At 53.7% G+C, this 20,882-nt stretch overlaps 1 protein-coding gene across 4 annotated transcripts; it reads right to left on the reverse strand.

Moving 5' to 3' along the window:
- Positions 1 to 545: 545 nt before the first annotated feature.
- On the reverse strand, positions 546 to 15,402 carry DLK2 (delta like non-canonical Notch ligand 2). Of its 4 annotated transcripts, none has more exons than XM_058021453.1 (7): positions 15,180 to 15,402; positions 13,514 to 13,610; positions 8,278 to 8,379; positions 6,669 to 6,732; positions 4,113 to 4,243; positions 3,362 to 3,506; positions 546 to 2,783 (listed from the first exon to the last, which is right to left on the reverse strand). In XM_058021453.1, the coding sequence occupies exons 1-7, from the start codon at positions 15,285 to 15,287 to the stop codon at positions 2,006 to 2,008; spliced, it is 1,425 nt and encodes a 474-aa protein (XP_057877436.1). In that variant the 5' UTR covers positions 15,288 to 15,402; the 3' UTR covers positions 546 to 2,005. The 4 variants fall into 4 exon arrangements, with proteins under 4 accessions (XP_057877436.1, XP_057877437.1, XP_057877438.1 ...); XM_058021454.1 differs by having other exon boundaries at positions 13,514 to 13,678; positions 15,180 to 15,260; XM_058021455.1 differs by lacking the exons at positions 13,514 to 13,610; positions 15,180 to 15,402 and adding an exon at positions 10,533 to 10,610.
- Positions 15,403 to 20,882: the final 5,480 nt, after the last annotated feature.

Here is a 20,882-nt window from a genome sequence, read left to right on the forward strand (position 1 = left end):
GGCTTTTCCAAGCCCAGAAGGTTGCACCCAGGGACTTTGCTACTTTTCCACTGGTTTTCAGTGGAGAAGGCCTTTCCCTGGAGGGGCTAGAATGCAATTGCATTAAAGGCCTCTAAGGCTAGTTCATTTGAAGACCACTCCCTCAAGGGAAATTCTCTATCCCTCCTGCCCTGCTCCCAGCTGCACAAAACCCACAGCTGCTTTCAGTTTTAGGATCTTACTTTTGCCGTAGGCCCCTGGGACTCCTACTTCCCAACACTCTTAGGGAAATGCCTAGCCCACACCTCTGCTATGCTGTCCAGGGATAGGTGCCATTCCGTTCCCTGAAGCTGTAGGAGCCATTCCCATCCCTGCAGATGGAGAATAAGGCAGGACAACTCCTGTGCCACAGTCTGGGTTTGCATTCTTGAGGGAAGTGATGGAGATACTCAGCAAGCTGCTGAGCAACCTGATCTACTTGGATGTGCTGAGAGCAGGAGGTTGGTGTTCAGAGGTCCCTTGCATCCTAAATTGTTTTATGATTCTCTGATACACTGTTTCTGAGCTTGTACTTGTTTTATTTGATAAAGGTACATAATCCATCCATGTATTAAAAAAATAATCTTTCTGATGAAGCCCCAGTCCCCTCTCCCAGCTCTCACTCCTGGCCTGAGCAGTCACCTCTTAGCTCACTTCACACCACCTTGGACCCAGCTCTGCAACCCTACAAGCCAGTAGTAGGGTTTGGGTTGTGGGGAGTTTTGCCCCACTGCTTAGCCACCTATGCCCATGAGGAGGCACAGAAATCCCTGTCCTGGGAGAGAGATTCAGGTCCTGATGCTGCACACCAGACCAGCACAGGCAGGAACAGGTACATAGACTGAGTGACCTGACCATCTGCTGCCTCTCAGCCATGCTTTAGCAATGGTGGAGAAGGCAGTCTTGTGTCTGCTTCCTGTGTTCATCCCAGGCTCACATCCACTGTGGGGAGTTCAGCCCTTGTTGTATCAAGGAATGCTGCAGTGACTGATCTGAGGTTAGAGCCAGCTGCCTGCCTGAGAGGGAATGGGAGAGGAAAGGAGCACCTGGATCCTGTATTGCTCCTGAACAAGCCACAGCACAGCCTTGTCCATCTCCAGCTTCACCTATGAGGACATATGAGAAGGACCAGCTCAGGCCCAAAGGAGAGCAAATAGTGAGGCAGAAGTGCACACTGCAGAGGCAAAGGATCTTGGTCATTTGTGGCCAGACCAGAAAGGACGGCTTAGTAAGTGAGTCAGAGAGACTCCTGGATTATCAGGAGGAAAGTATGGAACACGTTTGTAACCCCAAAGTCTGACAGCAAGAGGAGGGTGCATCAACCAGGGCAGAAGAAGGGCATGAGACCTGCAATGATTTTTGAAGTCTCTTTGAACTGGCTCAAAGAACCACAAGGCCAGGGAGCAAGGGTGTTTGCTCACTCCCTAGGGACATGGCATCTGAAATGACAGCCTCCAGAAACAGCCAGGAAACAGCCAGTACTGTGGCAGGGAGACCCATGCAGCCACAACTGTATCAAAGGCCCCAGAAGAAGCGTCCCAACACCAGCAGAAATGAGGATAAATCCCCTTCCCGTAGTCACAGAGAGGAGTTACAAAGGGTCTGGCAGTATTTGGGCTTTCAGGAGGGCTGTGCCCTGCTCAGCACTACCTGTCCTGTTTCTGAGTGCTGGATCAGATGGATCAGCAGTGCCTGTGTGGCACGGGCTGCTGCAGGCAGTGCACCTCTGCTCCCCTGCAGGGCTGGCCCAACACAGCCCTGCCTTCAAATGCCATGAGTACTAGCTGAGCCAGCCAGGCAGGAGACAGCTCAGACCCAGGCAGGGCCATCACACCAGTGCTCAACACCCAGGGTTTTGTTGATGTGTTTGCTGCCCTGGTAGTGCTTCCCCGCTGCCCAGTGGGTGCCAGTGTGGCTCCACAGGGCGCAGTTCAAGGGGTTTGCCAGCACGATGACCTGCCAGGGCCTGGTTCAGAGTCCTCGCAGCTCACAGCTCTGTGGTCTTCCTTGGCTCAATCAAGATGGTGTTGAGCATGCCCACCTGACACTCCTGGTCTTGGAGCTTTCTTGCAGCCTGAGAAGGGCTTTGGCACCAGTTCGACCTTTGACGGCCTCTCTGCCAGTTCCTCAGCATGAGCAGGACAGTGATGAGGACCAGCACTGCTGTCAGCACCCCAAACACCAGCACTGTCACCAGCTGGGCTTCACTCAGCCCTGAGTCCCTTTGGGTCACCACCTCCTTCACAGAGATTTTCAACAACCCTCCCCCCGGCTCCTTCTCACTGTGGTTGGCCACACGCCGCCCTGTGACCACAGTCCTGATGGGCTCTGGCTCCGTCACCCCCGGCGTCTCACTAGTGGTGCTTTTCACTCCTCCAGCATTCTCATGGTTGGCAGGGTGGTAGGGAGGAGACCAGGTGGGCTCAGGGACGGAGATCTCGCAGGTCTTGCCAGTGAAACGGTCAGGACACAAGCAGTCATAGTCATTGATGCGGTCATAGCACTTTGCCCCGTTTTTGCAGGGCTGGCTGGCGCAGTCGTTGATGTTGATGGTGCAGAAACGCCCCTCAAAGCCCACCTGGCACTGGCAGGAGAAGCGGTTGACGCCGTCGTGGCAGGTGGCCCCGTTGGCACAGGGGCGCATCAGGCAGTCGTCCACGTCGTGCTCACAGAGAGCCCCCACAAAGCCAGCCAGACACCGGCAGGTGAAGTTACTGGCAAAGCCATTTTCATCTTGGCATTGCCCACCATTCTTGCATGGAGACCTGTGTGGAGAGAGCAAGGATAGGTCATGGCCCTGGAGACCAAGCAGCTTCCCCCACCCAGGGAGGTAGACATGCAGAGCTGCTTGCACGGTCAGTGTGTCCAGCTCTCTCTGTGGGGACAGCTATCTCTAGGAGAAGACTGGGTGGGAGTTTCTGTCTCCTTGAGTGAGAGGCCTCACTCCTCAAAGGCTGTGGCTGTGCACAGGCCCACCACTCACCAGGGAAGGTCTTCAGCCAAACGACCTGAAGAGGAAACATGCCCTCCTGATGCTCCCCAAAGGCATCATGGATGTCAGCTCACCATGCCTACAGCAGTTAGGCTGCCTGGGAGATAAGATGTCCCAGGCATGATGAACAGATTCCTGTCCTCCTACAGCAGGGACAGGAATCTGTTCAGATTGCAACAAAGCCCTTTCCCTGGTGCATGCACTGCATGCTGCTACACCAAAGCCAAAGGTGATTTTGGCTTAACTCCATTACTGTACAGAAATTCACAGGTAACGAGCCAAGCTGGGCCTCCACTAGGCAGTGTGTGACCCAAAGTTAATGGTGTCTGTAATCTCACTGCAGTGTCTCACCCTGCTTTCTCACATGGCCCTGTCTTCATCTCACAGTCCTTCCCATGGAAACCTTCTGGACACAGGCAGGAATACTCCCCATCTCGATCGTAGATGCACTGTGCCCCGTTCTGGCAGGGGGACTGGTGTTCACAGATGTGTATGTCTGAGGGGAAAAAAAATGGTGTGAATTAGGGAGAAAAGAGGGTTGATGTGGCCACTCAGTGCAAACACAACCCACCAAACCCCCTGGGGATGGAGAAATGGCAGGAGCTTCTCTCTTCTCCCCTCCAACAGGCACATGCAGCAACAGAAGTGCAGTGCCTGTGTGGTTGTGAAGATACAGTGCAAGCCAACTGTCTGGCCAGTGGAGACCCCCTGGTACAGATAGGTCCCTGGGGCTGGAGAAGGGGAGTCCCCCAGCCACGTGCTGAAAGCAGGAAGCCTTGGGAAAAGCAAGGGATGCCGCTTGGAGTCCTGATGCAGCATGGGAAATGCAATGAGTTCATCTGTTCCATTTCCTGAGGCTGGCCAGTGCCATGCCAGCTCTTGCCATACAGCCAGGGAACAAGTGTCAGCAGTCTGATCTCTGTTGCAGGAAGGGAATGGTCCCAGCTGTGGCTGCCAGGCAAAATCCCATCTCCCAGGCAGCCAAAACGGCATCACCCAGGTGGCTTCTGGGTACGCTGGCTGACATATCCATGAGCGTGTGGCACCATAGGCATATCCATGGCTGGGCACCAGAGGCAGGGATGTCGAGCCCACGACTCACCTTTGTCACAGAACTTGCCAGCCCAGCCAGAGTGACAGATGCACTGCCAAGGCTGGTGGCATGTCCCGTGAAGACAGCCCGGCATGCGCACGCACTCCTCGCAGTACTCCCCCTCCCAGCCTGGATCGCACCTGCACCAGGACAGGGAAAGCACCATAATCAAATCAAATCAAATCAAATCAAATCAAATCAAATCAAATCAAATCAAATCATATCATCAAATCAGATCCAAGCAGGGGTTGCACAAAAGCTGTCTGTGTGCTGTGCAGGGCTCCTACAGGCACAGCAGTGCTCAGAAACCCTCCCAAAGGCCCCACGGACCTCCTAGCTCCCTCATCCAGAGGTAAGGACTGGCGTCCCATCTGCCCAAGGAAGCAAGCAGAGCAGGAGCAGACACCCCCTGCAGCCAGGGAGGGTGAGTGGCCAGCAGCAGAGCTCAGCAGCTTCACTTTCACTGCCCACATCCCTCTGCTCTCCTCCAACCAGCCCCTCTGTATATACCCCTGCGCAGGAATTCCTGTGCCTCCCACAGCAGGCAGCCACTCTGAGAGGCAGAGAGAAGCCCATCCCTAACTCTGAGCTTCCTGAGGGAAAGGGGCAAGAGGCTGCTGAGGTGTGTGTGTCTCACTGCTCCTCTGCATTATAATGTGTATCATTTCTTGTCTGGAGTGCACTGGAAGCCAGCAGTGAAACCTTGCTTGCTGTGGCTGGTGCACAGAACAGACTCCTCAGCCAGCTCACAGGGGCAGCACAATGGCAGAACCTGCAGCACACAAGGAGCCTTCTGGTCCCAGAAGAGCAGGGCAGTGGCAATGCCTAAGTGAAGCCAGGCTGCATGGCTCCCGTGGCAGGCATCCCTCAGACCTGCCAGCTCCAAGGCAGAAAGCAAGTGATAACAAGATGAGAGCTGAGAGGAGGTGGCACCAAGCCACAACAAAAGATATACTCAAACCAGCACAAAATGAAACCCAACAAAAGCAACACAGTTTCTAGAGTAAGGAAGGGGGTTCATTTTCATGGCTGGGGCTCATTTCAGCACAAAGTGTGGTGACTGCAGTTTTTTTGGGCTGGCCCACAGCTGCACTTTCAAACCTGGGTTGGCTGTTGTCACCTGTAGGCTGTTCCGAAAGATAAGGAGTGAGAAAAATGGTCAAAAAATTATATATATATATATATATATATACACACACACATATATATACATACACACATATATTAATTAGAGGCTTTTCTCTGGGACTGGAGGTGATGCCATGTGCCTGGTATAGTCTGGGGAAATACATGCATACCTGGACAGCCCTGAGCAGAGGGATGTGGATACACCTATCCCCCAGTACCTGCAAGGAGCAGCTGCTATCAACTCTTCCACTTCTCCAAAAGGGAAGTGGGCAACCTAAAAATTTTCAGGAAGGGGGCCACTAAGCAGCTAAGTCTCCCTTGAGTTTGAGGTGATTTTGAGGTACTGCCAAGCCACAAGGCTCAGCAAATGCTCTGGAGGATTGAAATCAGCAGCAGCAACTCACGTGTGGAAAGGTCTGCAGCTGGGACACCTGCCACATGGTGACATGTGGCCTTTCTCACTGGGCTTTGCAGCACCCTGCTCCCCCAGGCAGCCACAGCTGCTGAAAGGGCTCAGGCAGGAGCTCTGTGCAGCTGCAAATCAATGTGGCAGTCAACAAGAACAAGTGGCCCAGCTGTGGTGTGACACCAGGGGCTGTCATGTCAAAGGGGACTGAGCATGCCCTGGTGAGAAGAACAGGGTGGCATTGGGCAGTCTGTGCCCTTGCAGCCACAGGTGTCCCAGCCAGCCCAAAGCCAGCCTTTGCCTCCAGGTGCTGCCTTATAGAGCAGGGGCTGCAGATGGCCCTACAGGGGACAACAGTGGGCTGTCTGTGGCAGCCCAGAGCACTTATATGGGTGCTGCCCAGGCTGAAGTGCAGGGTCATGCTCTGAGCTTTGACCCTGCAGGATCTGGGCACCAGCTGGAGCTGGGATGCCAAGTATCACTTCTGCTGCATTAGCTCACGGCTTGCTGGTAAACCCTTTATGAAAAACATCCAGAGATCCCCACCCCAGCTCAGACTTCTGAGAGGGGACCCCTGAAGCCCTCAGTTATATGCATGGCTGGAAGCCCTTCTCTTCCATGCCCCAGGGAGAGCACCTCCATCTCAGTCAGTGAGGGGGCCAAGCAAGCTAGCCAACCCTGATGCCTGCCCTGCTGCCTGATGACTTTCCTTCATCATATCTGAGCCTAAAGGCTGCTTCCCAACACCCAGGCATGGCCAGGCTGTCCTAGGCTTCCCTCTAGACAGAAAGGGCTCAGCAGAATAACAGTGCTCAGTGTGTGATGGTGGGCAGGGAAGCACTGGAGCAAAGGCTAGAGGGATCTCTCACTCCAGAGTGTGTCAGGTAAGAAGAGAGCAGAGTCATTGGTTCCAGGTGTGGGTGAGTGGAGGAGGAGGTGCTTCAGCTCTGGGCAGGGGTGTAGACACCAGGGACATGGTGTCAAGGAGAGCAGTCACAGCCAGGAGCAGCAGAGAGCCAGGCAAGCCATACCTGCACTTCCCATCCTGGTCACAGCAGCCGTGGGCGAGATTGCAGCGCTCACTGCAGTCATCCCCTGCAAGGCAAGAGACATGTGGACTTGGGTTAAGCAGAGACTATAGATTATTCCAGATCTGCCCATGGCCCTGGGTGTTTCCTTAAGTGCTCAGCCTACCTCTCCCCAGAACTGTAAGTTGTGGCACCTTCCTTTCACTCACTGGATTCACACAAGAAATGAAGATTTCACAGTCCACTGTCAATAACACTGTCTTTATTGAGAAATGGGGCTCTGCTTCAAAACTACCCAGTCTCTGTTCATCTTCCCCACCTTTTCTCTGCTGCCTCCCTCACAGATTTTGGGTCCTCCTGGCCAAGAGCTGAGCTTGCCTGTGCACTAAGACAACCTGTGTAAGAGGGACTGACCTATCTGGGACCTCGGTCGCACAGTAAGTGCGGTGGGAAAGCTCAGGGCCAAGTACTGCAAGGGGCACAAAGGGGCCAAGGATGGAAATGGAAAGAATGGCTCTTCTTTACCTCCCAGGATGTCACTGTCTCCAAGGACAGCTATTGGCACAGAGCAGTCTGACAGGGGCTCCTGCCCTCTTCTGGGACCCGGCTGCCAGCACTCCCCTTCCAGCCAGGGAAGCAGGACTTGGCATCACATGGGGCCAGGTATCCAGTTCTGTTTATTTATTTAAAAGCCACAGAAGCTGTAACTGAGCTATGGCCTCACTGTGCCACTTCTCATTCTCTCCTTTGTGCCAGGTGTTCCCTTTCATCTCCACCTTCACCTCTTCCCCATCACTTGCTTGCATCTTAGCTCCACAGAGGAGCCGGCTCACTCTGGCTCCATGAGCAGCAGAACTAGAGCAGATGTCAAGAAGCAGGGGGTTTCCTCAGAAGTCTTGTGCAAATCTTGTGCAGGCCGGGCCCAGGAGGTGAATGTCCTTACCTGAGCCCCTCCACCTGGACTGAAACAGATTAAAGCCCCCATGCCTCAAGATCTGCTCAGGCTTTCCCAAGCAGCATTTTGTGCTGCCTGGGAAAATGAGCAGGGGAAGAAATCCCCTGTGCATGAAATTTTGCTGCAGTGAGGCAGCAGGTCCCACTGCACAGGGTCAGAGCCTCCTAAAACAAGTCACTATGGAGCTGGAGCAGTATCCTGGGACTGCTCAGCCCCAAGCCTGGGTATTGCCACCTTTCCTATTTGTAACCATCTCTCCTGGCACATGGCTTTGGGAATTCATTGCCTATCCAGAGTGAGGGATAGAGCAAACTAATCTTTGGGAAAGGATTTTGTCTCACTGGATCCAGGGTTAGCTGTTCACTTTTGGGACCTTCTTTCCCCTGAGCAAGCTCATAGGGTGAATGGGTTCCCAAACCAAAGAGAGAGAGCAGCAGGGATGTCTCTGTCAGTCTGCTCAGGCGCTGCTACCCCTGTGGGCAAGAGTTTCTAAGGTGCCTCCAGTGTCACACCCCAGGTGATTTAACAACCAGGCAGCATTTTCTGCTTTTTCCATCTCAATTTTGCATGGAAAGTCGAGGAGACTTCAGCAATACCAAGGATAGGTTTGGAAAAAATGGATATGAAGGAGAAGGACCCATGTCTACAAAGACTCACCTTGCACAAGCTGGTGATGGGCCAAGAGGATCCAAATCAAGGACATGAGCTGGAGACAGAAGCTCCTGAGCATGGTCAGTGTGGCCCCACCGAGATGAACACCTACAGAGAGAAAAAGAGCAAGTTCAGGAAAATCCCTTGGCTGACACCACAGCTGCTCTCCACTGCCTGGGAGCTTGAGTTGAAACATCCAGCTTTACACAGCCTTGTCACCACACTCCCCTCTGTTCCATCCAGACTCCTCCCTCTAAGTCAGCGTTGAGGCACTGAGAATTAAAAAGCTTTTGAAAATATGTGTACAGGAGAATCTAGAGTGCACACTCAATCCTGAGTGTGTCATAGCTCAGGCTGCTGCAGCACATCTTGGAGCACCTGCCCTGGTAGCTGCTGTCAGGAGATCAGAAACCCAGAAACACCCACCCAGCTGTGGGGACCTTCACCTTCCCTCCCTAGATCTGGGACACTTCAGCTCTGTGTTAAATAAGGTCCTCCTGTGCACATTTGCATGAATAGATGGGCTGAGTGCTCTTCACAGTGCCCAGGCTGCCTTTCAAACCCTGCAGCAGAGCAGGGAGTCCAGTGGGTCTAGCAGAGGAGCAGGCACAAAACAGCAGCCCTCTTTCACTGTCCAAGCAAGAGAGTGCAGCAGCAGGCACTAGAGCTGGGCTGCAGCCCCAGGCAGGAAATGTGAACACACACCTCTCGCTAGGTGTGTTCCTTTCCCTCAGCTGTCCTGCAGAGAGCCCCGTCAGCCCGAGGTTCCTGCACCCATCTATTTTCCGACCGCCTCCTGCCCTCTTGAAGTAGCATTAAATACTTTCCAAAAATGCTTCATTCCCTCCCAGCCTTCTGGGGTTGTTAAGGGCAGGAAATTCGAGGGTGATATCATAAATATATTACTGTAATGAGATGGGAGGGGTTAAAGAGTTCTGTTAGGAGAATGGTGAAGGTATGGAGCAGACTCTACCCAGCTGCGTGGGTGTGATGAACAGGGGCCGTTCCACTTTCAGCTTGACTCTTCAGCTCTGGAAGGTTATGTTTGGTCCATAGTTGTGTGAGAGACTTCTAAGATGGGGACATAAGTCCTCCCACTCACACTTACACATGCATTGCAGGAAGAGGCTTTGGGGTCCCTGCTAAGAGCTTCACCTCCCTGGACCGGACAAAATAGCCCATAAAAACAATGATGTTGCTTGGAGCATCTCTCCAGCAAACAAACCACCACCAACTAAGGATGCAGCATTTTCAGAGGGGCTGCAGGATGTTACTGCCACTGCCCCAGCCAAATTCCACCATGGATTGCTGCATCTTCTCTCTCCACAGTCCCTTTGACAACATGTTTGCAGGACCCTCCTTTGCCTCCTGCCCCTAAATACTGGGCAGTGGCAAACAGCTGCTGCATTTCAGAGGAGGGTGAAGCAATTGCTATGAAACTTATAAAATAATTTAGGGCTGAAGAGTGGTATCATGTTCCTTCAGTGCTGTGAGAAGCACAAGCTCCGATCATATGCCACTGCAAAGGCGTGCTATCCCCATTGCAAAGGCTGATTTTCCCCATTGCAAAGGCTGATTTTCCCCCACAGCTCCCCACTCGAGGAGCAGCCTCTCAGGCCTCCTGACCTAGTCACCCCGTGGGTGCTGCTCCCGGCAGAACCCCCGGGGTCGATCCGGATCCCGGCATGCTGGTTGGCAGCTGGTGCCCGGGAGAGGTGTGAGCAGCTCGCACCTGGGCAGGCCTGGCTTTCGGTCGCACGGACACGGGCGAGGGAGCTCCCTCCGTCCCGCTCGTCCGCCTCTGCCTGCCCGGGCTGGGGGCTGCCAGACCTCCGGGTGCTGCGGGGACGATCCCCGAGTCTATTAACCTCCCTTTCGAGGGTATCAGGGACCTCCGTGCGCTTGGGGACCACCGGGGACATCCCCAGGACGCGGCTCCCAGGCACTGCTCCAAGTCTGAGGCTACCGGGACCCTCGGGGCTGGGCTCCGGGGGCAGCGGGGCAGGGAGCCCGGGGGATGCCGCGCCGCTGCGGCTCGCCGCGCCTGTCCCCCCGCCCCTCCCCCCGGGGCTCCGGGACCACCCCAAGCCCCAGCGCCCCCCGAAGGGGCACGGCCGCGGGGGTTCGCCTTTCCCCAGCCCCACCCCAGGGCTGCCCCGAGGGACCCTGCGCGGAGCCCCGGCGGTGCCCCTGCGGCCGGGGCGGCGGCGGGGAAAGGGGCCCGGCGGGGCTGGGGCGCTGCGCTGCCCGGCCCTGCTCACCTCGGCGTCGCGGCGGCTCGTGGGGCTATCGCGGGGCGCGGCGGCGGGGGGCGGCCATGCCCGGTGCGGCGGCGGCGGGGCTGGAGGCGCGGGGCTGCGGAGGGAGCTGCCGCCGCGTGTGCCGCGCCGCTCCGCCCGCCGCCGCCGCCGCCGCCGCCGCCGTGCAGCCCCGGCCGCCTGCCAGCGGCTGCGTGTGCCTGCACATCCCCGCTCCCTCCCCGGGACATCCCGCCTCCCGCCGCCCCAAACCGCAGGCAGCCCCCGGCCCGGCCCGGCCCGCCCTGCCCGCTCACCCCTGCCCTGCTCCCGCCGCCGGGGCCGGGGGGATCCCGGCACGGCCCCGCCCGCCCCCACCGCCCCGCCGGGGGCTCAGCGGCCCCGGCCCCAGCAGCGATCGCGGAGCGCCGAGAGGTGCCCGGGCTGGCGATGCCGCAGGGGCGCGCCCTCGCTGGGGTATCCCTGCCCGGGCTCGGGGGATGCAGCGCTCGCCGCCCTCGCCCGGGCTGGGGCGCGGTCCCGCGGGGCACGGAGCCTCTCAGCCTGGCGTCCCTCTCGGAAATAGGTGCGCGATGATCCGAGCCTTCGTTTTGCTCGGATTATCTAAAATAATACTAATAAGCAAAAACACCTCCTGCAGCCCCTTGCTGATGTCCCCAGGGTCCACTAAAACACCTCCACTGGCAAACTGTAGGATTTAGAAGCCTCATCCTTAAAATAAAGGTTCAACTTGTAGTAGTCACCCCCCAAAAAAGAAGCCATCCAGAGAAGCTGTGGTCCCCAGCATTTTTCTCGCTGCCACTAATGAGATGTGGACATCAGCACTTCAGTGGACGATAAGGAACAATAAGGCAGCCTTGGGAGAGGGTCTGGGCTGTCCCATCTTCAGATGAAACAGCTGCCTGCTCACCTTGCATGGCCTTTCTGCTGCTTGATAAGATCATAGCTGTCACCTTCAAAGGTCCTAGCAATCCTTAATTAGATTACAAGCTCACACCAGTCAGCCCTTTTCCACCCCTGTATCCCACAAGGTTTGCTGTTTTTCACCAGGAAGGAAGAAGAACCATGTCAGGAGCTTAATGGATGCACTTAATGGATGCTTTCACACTCCATCTCATCTCATCTCATTAGACAAAGCTCAACCCATCCCTGCTCTCACCTTCTCCAGTCCCCCCCACCCCCCTGCAGCTCCTGACAGCCCTGTCAGCACCCTGTGGCAGCCATGGGGAGCTCTGCAGGCCCCAGGACCCAGTAAGAGCCCAGGCACAAGCCCATCAAAGCCAAGGTCTCTGCCAGCTCTGAGCAGGGACCTCTCCTTGCTTATCCTTGGCATGCCTGGACAACACAACCTGATTGAGTGATAAATGGGGGCCTACCACCCTGCCTACCTCTGCAGGAGCTGCCTCCTTCCTGCCTCCTTCCTGCTGGCCTGTCAGCCAGGAGCCCTGTTCTTTCCTTGCCCTCTTCCTCCTCCTGTCTCTATCACCCCACAGAGAGAGGGACAGAGAAGTCCAAACCTCCTGCTTAGCTTGCTTCATCAGCTCTTCGGATATTTACGAGACAGGTGTGCACCAGCTCTGTCCTGAAATGCTTCCTGTGATTCTACATCCATTCTCATCCCCTGCTCAGCCTGCTTCTGAGCCTTGATTCCTACCACGTCTGGAGCTTGCAGCTAAATGGAGAGGGGGAGGCTGAGGATGAAGCACACATTCTGGGACTTGGTTTAAAACCAGACAGCCTCTCCTTCCATCACTACAGCTCTAGGACCTGGAATGATCCACATTTCTGCTCTGACACCCACAGCACCCTGCCTTGCACTCTTTGCCAGTCATGGTTGGAGGCCAAGGGTTTACTGGTGACACCTCCAACACTGAGTGTAGGCTGCTCAGCCTCAGCCTCACCTCCTCCTTGACATCCTACCACCTTCACTAACTGTGTCAGAGAGAGCACCACCTCCTGCAACATCCTCATTGCTCCCGCATTCCTCGCTGGGATCTGCCCTGGTCCTGACCGCACTGCACTGCAGCGTCATTGCACAGCCATGCCCCGGTGCCCTTAAACCTCACCTGCTTGAACGTGCCTAAGGAAACCCTCTGGATGTTGTGTGTGCATTTGAATGGGCAGAGAGGAGGGGGCCTGCAGAGGGACCCTGGCACATGCCAATATCCGTAAGCATCTGCACCCACAGCAGGAGCACGGTAAGAGAGGGAGATGGGGCGAGGGTGCAGCCAGCAGAATGGGAATCATGGCTCTCCCTGTGCTGCCTCTCTCGGAGGTGAGAGCTGTACCAGCAAGTCAGGGCTGTCCAGGCTGAGGAGATAAAGTTGGTTGGTGAAGATCTGAGCTCCGAGGAAGGGGAATGAAGAACAAAATCCAGGGTGGGATTTCAGAAGGTGGGATATCTGAGGAAATGTGTTTTGTAACTTGAGGTTTGGCTTTGCATGTGAGTACCACAGAGAGAAGAAGGCAGGCATGGACGGGAGTAAAAAGGGAATACAGAGGAGGGAGAAGAGACTCATGCAATATGGACCTTGGGTGCACTCCTTCCTCCACACTGAAGGGCTCCAGTCCCATCCCCAGGCACTACCCTGTGTCTCAGGTTCCCTGTGTCAGTCCATGGACTGCCCAGTACTATTTATTCAGAGCAGCTCTATTTGCAGACCCAAGAAGTGGGCATTGAGGGGATTCCTGTGCTTGGCTTAGACCCTGCTCTACTAGGCTCTGATCCCTGCCATGCCATCCCTAGAGGCGTCTCAGATGGAACAGCTGCTGGATCAGAATTAGGAAGGATTTTTTCCTAGCTATAAGAGTCCCTCCATGGCTTTTCCCTCCAGTGAAGGAAATCCCACAAAGCAGGGACCTGGAATGGGAACTGGAGCAACCTCTTGTCATGGTTTTCCCTCCAATGCATGCTAGATGAAAACTCCCTCCCCCACCATCATCCCAACACACGGTCACCACTCACAGACAGAGAGGGGAATTACCTGTCAAAACCAGCTGAAGCTGCTTCCCTTTCTTCCGGAGTCTGGAACTTGCACCTTGGAGGCAGCCAGACATCAGGGACAAGAAGCAGATGGTGGGCTGAGAAAACAGATAATGTTGCCTCTTCTCCTTCACAAAGAAGCCTTCTCCAGAGCAAAAACTCCTCCCTGTGCAGAAGCCCAGAGAAATTCAGTCCTTCCTGCTCACTTTAATTCCTCAAGAAAGGCAGAAAAGCAGCACAAAGATGCTGGAGAAAGACTGCAGACACCTCTGAGCTGCCAACTCAAATGATCATCCTCTTCAGCTCTTGCTCTGGGTCACCCTCTCCGCCCTACGCACAGCACCAGCCCAGGGTCTCTAGGTTAAAACAAATGTTCTCCCCCATCCCACCCCCCGTGCTTTTCCAATTCCACCCCAGCCCACAACAAACAGCAGCTCGCTGGCCCTACAGCCATGTAACCCAACCCCAGCCATTGTTTCCCTTCCACAAGGTCTATATTTGACTTTGCAGCAGCACCGTGGCTGTGCATGTGTGAGTGTGTGTGCATGTGTGTGCACTCTCTGCACACACACACTCTGATATTTGCTCAGAGCCTCATTCCCCAGATGCCCGGGATTGCTTAGGAATAGCTTCCATGGGCAGTAGGTGTCTGTGCCTTCAGGGGGGAAGTGGAGGGGGCAGGCAAAAGAGGAGCAGGGAGGGGGTGGAAGTTGAAGGTAGAAAATCTCCTGGCTCTTTTCTCACTATTTGCACCATCTCAATGCTCTGCCACACTGTGGAGCGTGACCAGGCTGGCAGACAGCGACTCAACAGTGGAACTGATGGCATATCTGGGGAATGATGGAGAAAAGGACAAGCTGTGGTCTTGGTGACTCTGTCTGGCGTTACCCTGCCCCAAGTTTTGCTCTCTGGTGGCAAAAATGCTCTTAAGCCTCCAAAAACTCTTCAAATCTTCCTAGGCTGAGACCACCAGAAATGCCACTTGGAAGTACCCAATTTCCCTGGCCTGGTGGCTTTGCGAGGGATGCCTCAGGGAATAGGAGCTGCCCTTGGATTCACCTTCCTATGTTCCAGTACTGCCCTAAGAGTAGCCATCCTGGACTTCCCCAGGATGTATTTTGTATTTGCCCAAAGCCTCCAGAAATGCTGCCCAAGTCCAATATCACAGTCCCTGTATCACAGACCCCAGAGTATCTGGGAACACTGCCTAGACTTGGCATGAGCTTCTTTTATTTCCTCCTTTTGTGACCTGCCAGGATATAAGGCAAAAGGAGAAAAAAGTGCAATCCAAATGAATGACAGGGAGAATTACTTTCATCCTAAACACTGATGATCCAGTGAACTCATTGCCACTGGGTAACAAGAAAAGGCATTCATTAAAAAAAAACTGACTAGACATTTATATAGACAATGAGAATAAATAGGAATGAACTCCAAGGAGCTATAAACCCTCTTGCTCCAGGGCATTGAAGATGAGTTCTAGGCAATGGTATAAGGAGCAACTTTCCACAAGGGCAGATTCTGCAGTAATTTTGTGCAGGGCAATGTTTGTACCTTTCCCTGTTTGTACCTTTCCCTGAGCCATGCAGACCCAGCCCTGGGAGACAAAGGATGCTGGCATGGGTAGGCACCATCCATGCACACATTTACCCACTGCACACATTTACCATTAGCAAGGCTGAGGCAGGATGAACTCTGTGGATGCTCTGGTGGTGCCCATGAGGTGTTCTGGAGAGGGGATTCCCAGCTGCTCCAAGCCAAGTGTCAGCCTCCATCCAAGCTTCTGACCATCAGCTTTCTTCTCCTCCTCCAGAGCCAGATGCAGGGAGTTCTCATCACCAGGGCTGCTGCTGCTTCCTGAGGGGTGGTCTGCGCTCTCCACTGGCCTCCAGGCAGCTGCTCTGTTGGGACTGACTAAAATCTGCCTGCCTGCTGGACTGCTGCACTAAAACAGATCCTCTGAGTGTGGGAGAATGCATGTGTCACTGTGATGGACCTGGGTTCAGTACCGACAGCCTTCAAACCTGCTGTGAGGAGCAGCAAAAGTAAGCTTAAGTCACACGTTATTTTGAGATACAGATTTCTCAAATCCGCCCTCAGTACTTCAAGCCAAGACAAGACAAAGGTACCAGGGGAAAAAAAATTAAAAAGAAAGAATAACTACCAGAGGAAAAATACCTGGACTTGAAGAGGGGGGAAAGGAGAGCGATGTATGTGTGGAGGGCAGCTAGAGTAAAGAGGTTTTACTTGGGTCCCCATAACTCAAAAGGCTGAGTAAACCCCCTTCAAAAACCCCTCAGGAGTTCACGAGAAGGTGTAGGATCTTGTTTTGCCCTGTGATTTCTGGCTTCCCTCTGGGCGCATGTACAATAGTTAATGTCAGGGCTATCCCAAGGGCACTGATTCAGGGGGTGTATCCGTTCCCCCCACCTGCCTCCTGCTGCCAGGAGGAGGTCTGGAAGGGCTGGAGTGGGAAGGAGATGTCTGCCAGGCTTTCCCTTTGCTGGCACACACCCGTGGGTGCCTCAAAGCCCATCTCCAGCTATGCAGTCTCCCTTTGCCTTTCCAGCTGGCAGCTCTAGCAATGAAACCTCTTAATCTCACCAGGAGCACGCAAGCATTTAATGGGAGACTCTTGAAGCAAATCTTTTGTGTTTTCTCGTTTCTTGCCTCTGAGCTTGCTCCTGGGTGTTTACAGGGGATGGCAGATCGTGGTGTTTGCAGTGAAACCTGGCAGGAGAGCCTGTTGCAGAGAATGTCAAGGTCATTTCATGAAACTGTGGCCTGTGCTTAGAAAGACTTGAACCCTGGCTGCAGAGGAGTCCATAATTAGCAGCCCCAGGGGATGTGGACGAGTGTTGGGAGGGAGGCTAATTGTAGACTGGCTGTCTCCTTGGCCTTCAGCAGCTCCCGTGAAGCGAGGAGCAGTGTGCTCAGCCAAGCACGAAGCGTGTCCTAGGGAAAGGTAATTCCTCCCTGGCCTGCCTGGACCCGTCCCTATAAACAACAAGAGCTCCACGGGGAGAGCAGTGCTGCAGATTTCAGGGGGAAAAAAAAGGCTCTGTGGGTTGGAGGTGCATGCTAGCCACACAGAAGGGTTTTTTGAGAGACAACACACAGCCATGTGTGTCTGCATGATAGAGTCCACGAGTCCCTGCTGTGCCTCAGAGGGCTTGGGGGATCAGCTACTCCCTCCCCATTTGTGCACCATGGTGAAGTGCCAACCCCTGCACCCCAGTGTGTGATATCCTCCCCTTGCACATGGCAAGCACTGTGCCCAAAGCTGGATGAAGCCCTGTGTGCCTGCACACACCAAGGAGAGCTGGTGTTACACCTAGCCCTCTGCCACCTCCCCATATGCTCCAGGAGATATCCTCCCCCTTCCTCTCCACATACTTTTAACTCAGTTCATTTCAAACACTTTATTAGCATGACAAGCTAAACAAGTTTTGACGAAGGGGAAGGGAGGCAGAGCCCCTTGAGTCTTGGTCTGAGGCTGACACAGTGACTCCAGCCTTTGCTTCTCATGGGGTTTTGCCTTGCATTGGAGCAGCCATCCTGCCTGTCAGGCACATTCTCTCCACTCCTTCACCAAGGTAAATCACTGATCCAGGAGGGCCCTTCAGTCTCTGCTGCACAGCAGCACTCATGCTGGATTTAGCACCCAGTGGAGTGAAGAATTTACAGTGAGCTTTGGTGAGGCTGCCAGGAGGAAAAACTGCAGCGCTGGGGCAGCTCCTTCTGTAGGGGGCTGACCTCGAGGAGCTGTGGTGTGGGTCCCAGCTGGGAACTGAGTTTTTCTGGAAAAAATACCCTGAATAAGGTCACAGCCCAATACCTGGTCCCTTGCAGAGCCCTGCAACTGTGCAGAGTAAGAGTTGGAGGCACCTGTACAGGGCTCAGTGCAAGAGCTGGGATCGTGGCATGGAGCTGGCGGTGAGCAGAGAAATGAGTGGGATGCCACAAACAAATACTTGAGGTCAGAAAATCCCAATTTCAGCTGCCTGCCCCCAGGAGTGATGCAGCCAGCACAAAGTGAGTGCAAAGAGCACAAACACGCCACTGCCAGGCTCTGCGCTCTGTGCCTCCCATGGAAATACTGCACCTCAGCAAGAGCTCGCTGTGGCTGCATAATTTTGTGGCTGGTTAGAAATGGCCAGTAGGGGTCACTGATATGTATTTAATTAATTCTATTTTGATACACACACCTTTATAAATATACAGAAGACTTGCATAGGCAGCAATTGTAATGGGCAAGCATTGATGTGCAGCATATCCTTCAAGCACAGAGCCTGGGGGGAAGTGTCCCTGTGTATGTCTGAAATACCAGTGTGAGCTATAAGTCGTGCTCTGCTCTAACCCGTGATGGCATGAAACCACCGAGCTGTGCCAAGCACCCGGGTGCTGCAATGGTGGATTTTTGTCATTGTTCTCCAGTTCTGCCTTCATCTTCCGTTTCATATTCACAGAGGTGCTTTGAGAGAGATTCAAAAGATACAGAGATTCAAGCCTTGAGGGCAGGATATTGTGTCTGCTTGTCTTTCTGTGCAGTGCCCAGCACAGCTACATCCCAGCCACAGTGCACCCACTGGCCTTTGGGGAATCCCATAAGACAAACAGCATTTTGGGTTGGGTTGGGTCAGCACTGTTTTGTTCTTCAGCCACTGATGCTGGGGAATGTGTTTGCTTGTGAAAAGACTCCAGTGGTTTTTTGAGGGTTGAATCTCTACTAAGCTCAAAATTGAGTCCCAGCCCTCACTCTTACGTGGTGGGATGGCCTGAACTATACACGTGGGTATGTTTTTAGCAACTGTTTTATTGGCGGGTTGGCTGTATTTGTCTGGTAGGTGTATGCTCCAGGCATACTGGCAGAGTGTGCTTGGCTGTCCAATTCGGCATCCACAGACTTGTTTGACTGTCACAGGCTGGCAGTATTTCAGTGATCTTATTGTTCCTGAAATGCTGTTAGTTTTGGGTGCTGAGCTCCTCTTGTATTGGCCTATCCCAGAGTGAAAACTCTGTTTAAACTAAGTCTCAGGTCTTTTGGTTTTGGTGGGCTCTTCCATCCAATAAACATCTTTTGCCTATGAGGCTTTCCCAGCTGATGTCTACTGGGGAATCCTCTGTGCAACTGGAGTTAGAGAAGTAGCTGAGGTGGCAAGTGTTTCATAGGGGTCCCTTCACCACTGCAACTCTCAGGCAGGTGACAGCCTCCAAGTCAGCCACCAAGGGGCTGTCCAGCACCCGCCATCTTCCTCACTTGACCAGGTTTGATGGAAAACTTGAGAGGACCAAGCCTGCACTGCCTTCTTCTGGTGGGGAGACATTATTTCTGGCATCTCCTTTTTCACTAGCCAAGACCATAGGCACTTCAGAGGGATTTGTCCTTCCACAGGGTGGCACCTGCCCCTCCAGGGGTTCCTTTTATTCAGTTACAAGGGTCTATATAAAGTGCTGCCAGCTGGAAAGTATTTTGAAGAGATTCCTCCCTGCTCTCCACTAAGGGTCATAAATTCAGCTGGTATTTGAGAGAATCTCAAATGTACTTCCAGGACTGTTTGCTGAGGGCTTTACATCCGCCAGAGGCCCCTTAAAATAAAAGGATTATTGGGAGTCAAGTGTTAGATTACCTGGTGCTTGTTAATTGAACTTCAGAGGCTTTAGTGAGCAACTGGCTCTAGCAGGGAGCTGCACTTTGGTATTAATGGTGTTGTATAAATGAATCTAATGTAACCCAGCGTCATGCTTCTGCATCATGTCACAGCTCTGAACTCAGGCAATGCTGATCCAGCTCACAGGCATACCGGATATGGGGAAAGGCAGGGCGGATGTGTGTGGAGAGGAAGCAGGATTGGGAACCAAGGCCTCTGGGATCTGAGGGAAGAGTGTTTTTTGGTGCTCAGAGCAGGTGACTGGTGCTCAGCCAGCCCAAGTCAAGTTCCTGTCTCCCTTTGGTGGTCTGACCTTGACATCTGATTTTGAGAAGAGTTGAGTTTAATGGAAGCAGTGAATGACAAGACCGTCTGGAAATCAGCCTCTCTTCTTCATTCAGGGCTTGTTTCACCAGGACTTGCCAAAAGTTTGAAGATCCTCCTCTGACAAATCACTAAAAGAGAGCAAAGTACTCTAATCATTGCTGCCATAAGTGCTCACCCACGGAAACCTGAACAGAGCACAGCTGTGAAGGCTCCAGGGCAGCAAGGCCCGGTGGAAACGAGAAACCTCATCAGCTATGAAAATTTCATCAGCTGGCGCTGTGGAAGCAAGAATCTGGAAGTACAGAGCAGATGGGCAGCCTGGATTCTTGGAGCCATTGTCCTTCTGCTTGTTATCTGACTCCAGCACAGGGAGGATTTGGAGAATTTATGGGGGCACAAGTACCGAAGGCTTTCTTGAAATATCCCTGGCTGACGCGCGGTGTGCTGCAGACGGCACTTGCTGGGCGCTCGGCAGACGTTTTTGCACAATATTCCCAAGGTCATGGAAGTGGGGTCCTGCTGAGCACCTGTCTTTCATTGTGTAAGAGAGGAGACCATTTGGGCAGAGTGTGCAGTACTGTGAGCCTGGTACTCCCTGGATGTAAATCTGAAGGCTTTGTAAATGTAGTAGTATGATGAAGAACATCATGTGAGTTCTATCAGGACTTTTCTGAACTGGGCAAATTTCCTCAGAACTAGGCTCCATTGTTTACTGTGTGAATCATCAATTCATGAGATGTTTGTGAAAGAAAGGATAACAGGAAATGGAAACAGTGGGTGAGTAAGTCTATGCACTGGGCATGAAAAGCAATGGAAAAAGTACCTGTCTGCACTCAGTGTTGAATAAATGGCATGACTTGGTGAGAAATTAAAATGTACTGATTTTTCAAAGACCCAAGACTAGAACAACGCAATGGAAGATTTTGCAAATGAATTCCAAAGCACATTCACAAATTGTGTCAGGGTTTGACTAGCTCTTGCCTGGCACACGCTGTCCTCAGCACCTCTCCTTTAAGAAGCAGGCAGTTGTCCTTGGGGGGGTTCAGGTGGGTTTCTCCATTTACTACTCCGCCTTTCTGCCTCCCTTTCCACCTGCTCCCACGGTTGGGTTTCTATTTCCCTAGCGATAGGCTGGGATACGCCCCAGGCTGTCGGGTCATTTCTCGGGACACGTAGGAAGGGGCAGGAGCAGCTCCCGGCCCCCGGCACTGACAGCGACAGCTCCCGTCCCGCCGCCCCTCAGGGTGTTTCTAGGTCCCGGGGCAAGCGGGAAGGAGGAGGAGCAGTTCTCGGCCCCCGGCACTGACAGCAGCACCTCCCGTCCCGCCGCCCCTCAGGGTGTTCCCAGCTCCCGTCCCGCCGTCCCTCAGGGTGTTCCTAGTCCCCGGGGCA

Source organism: Melospiza georgiana, chromosome 3 (genome assembly GCF_028018845.1).
Source record: "Melospiza georgiana isolate bMelGeo1 chromosome 3, bMelGeo1.pri, whole genome shotgun sequence".
Lineage (NCBI taxonomy): Eukaryota > Metazoa > Chordata > Aves > Passeriformes > Passerellidae > Melospiza > Melospiza georgiana.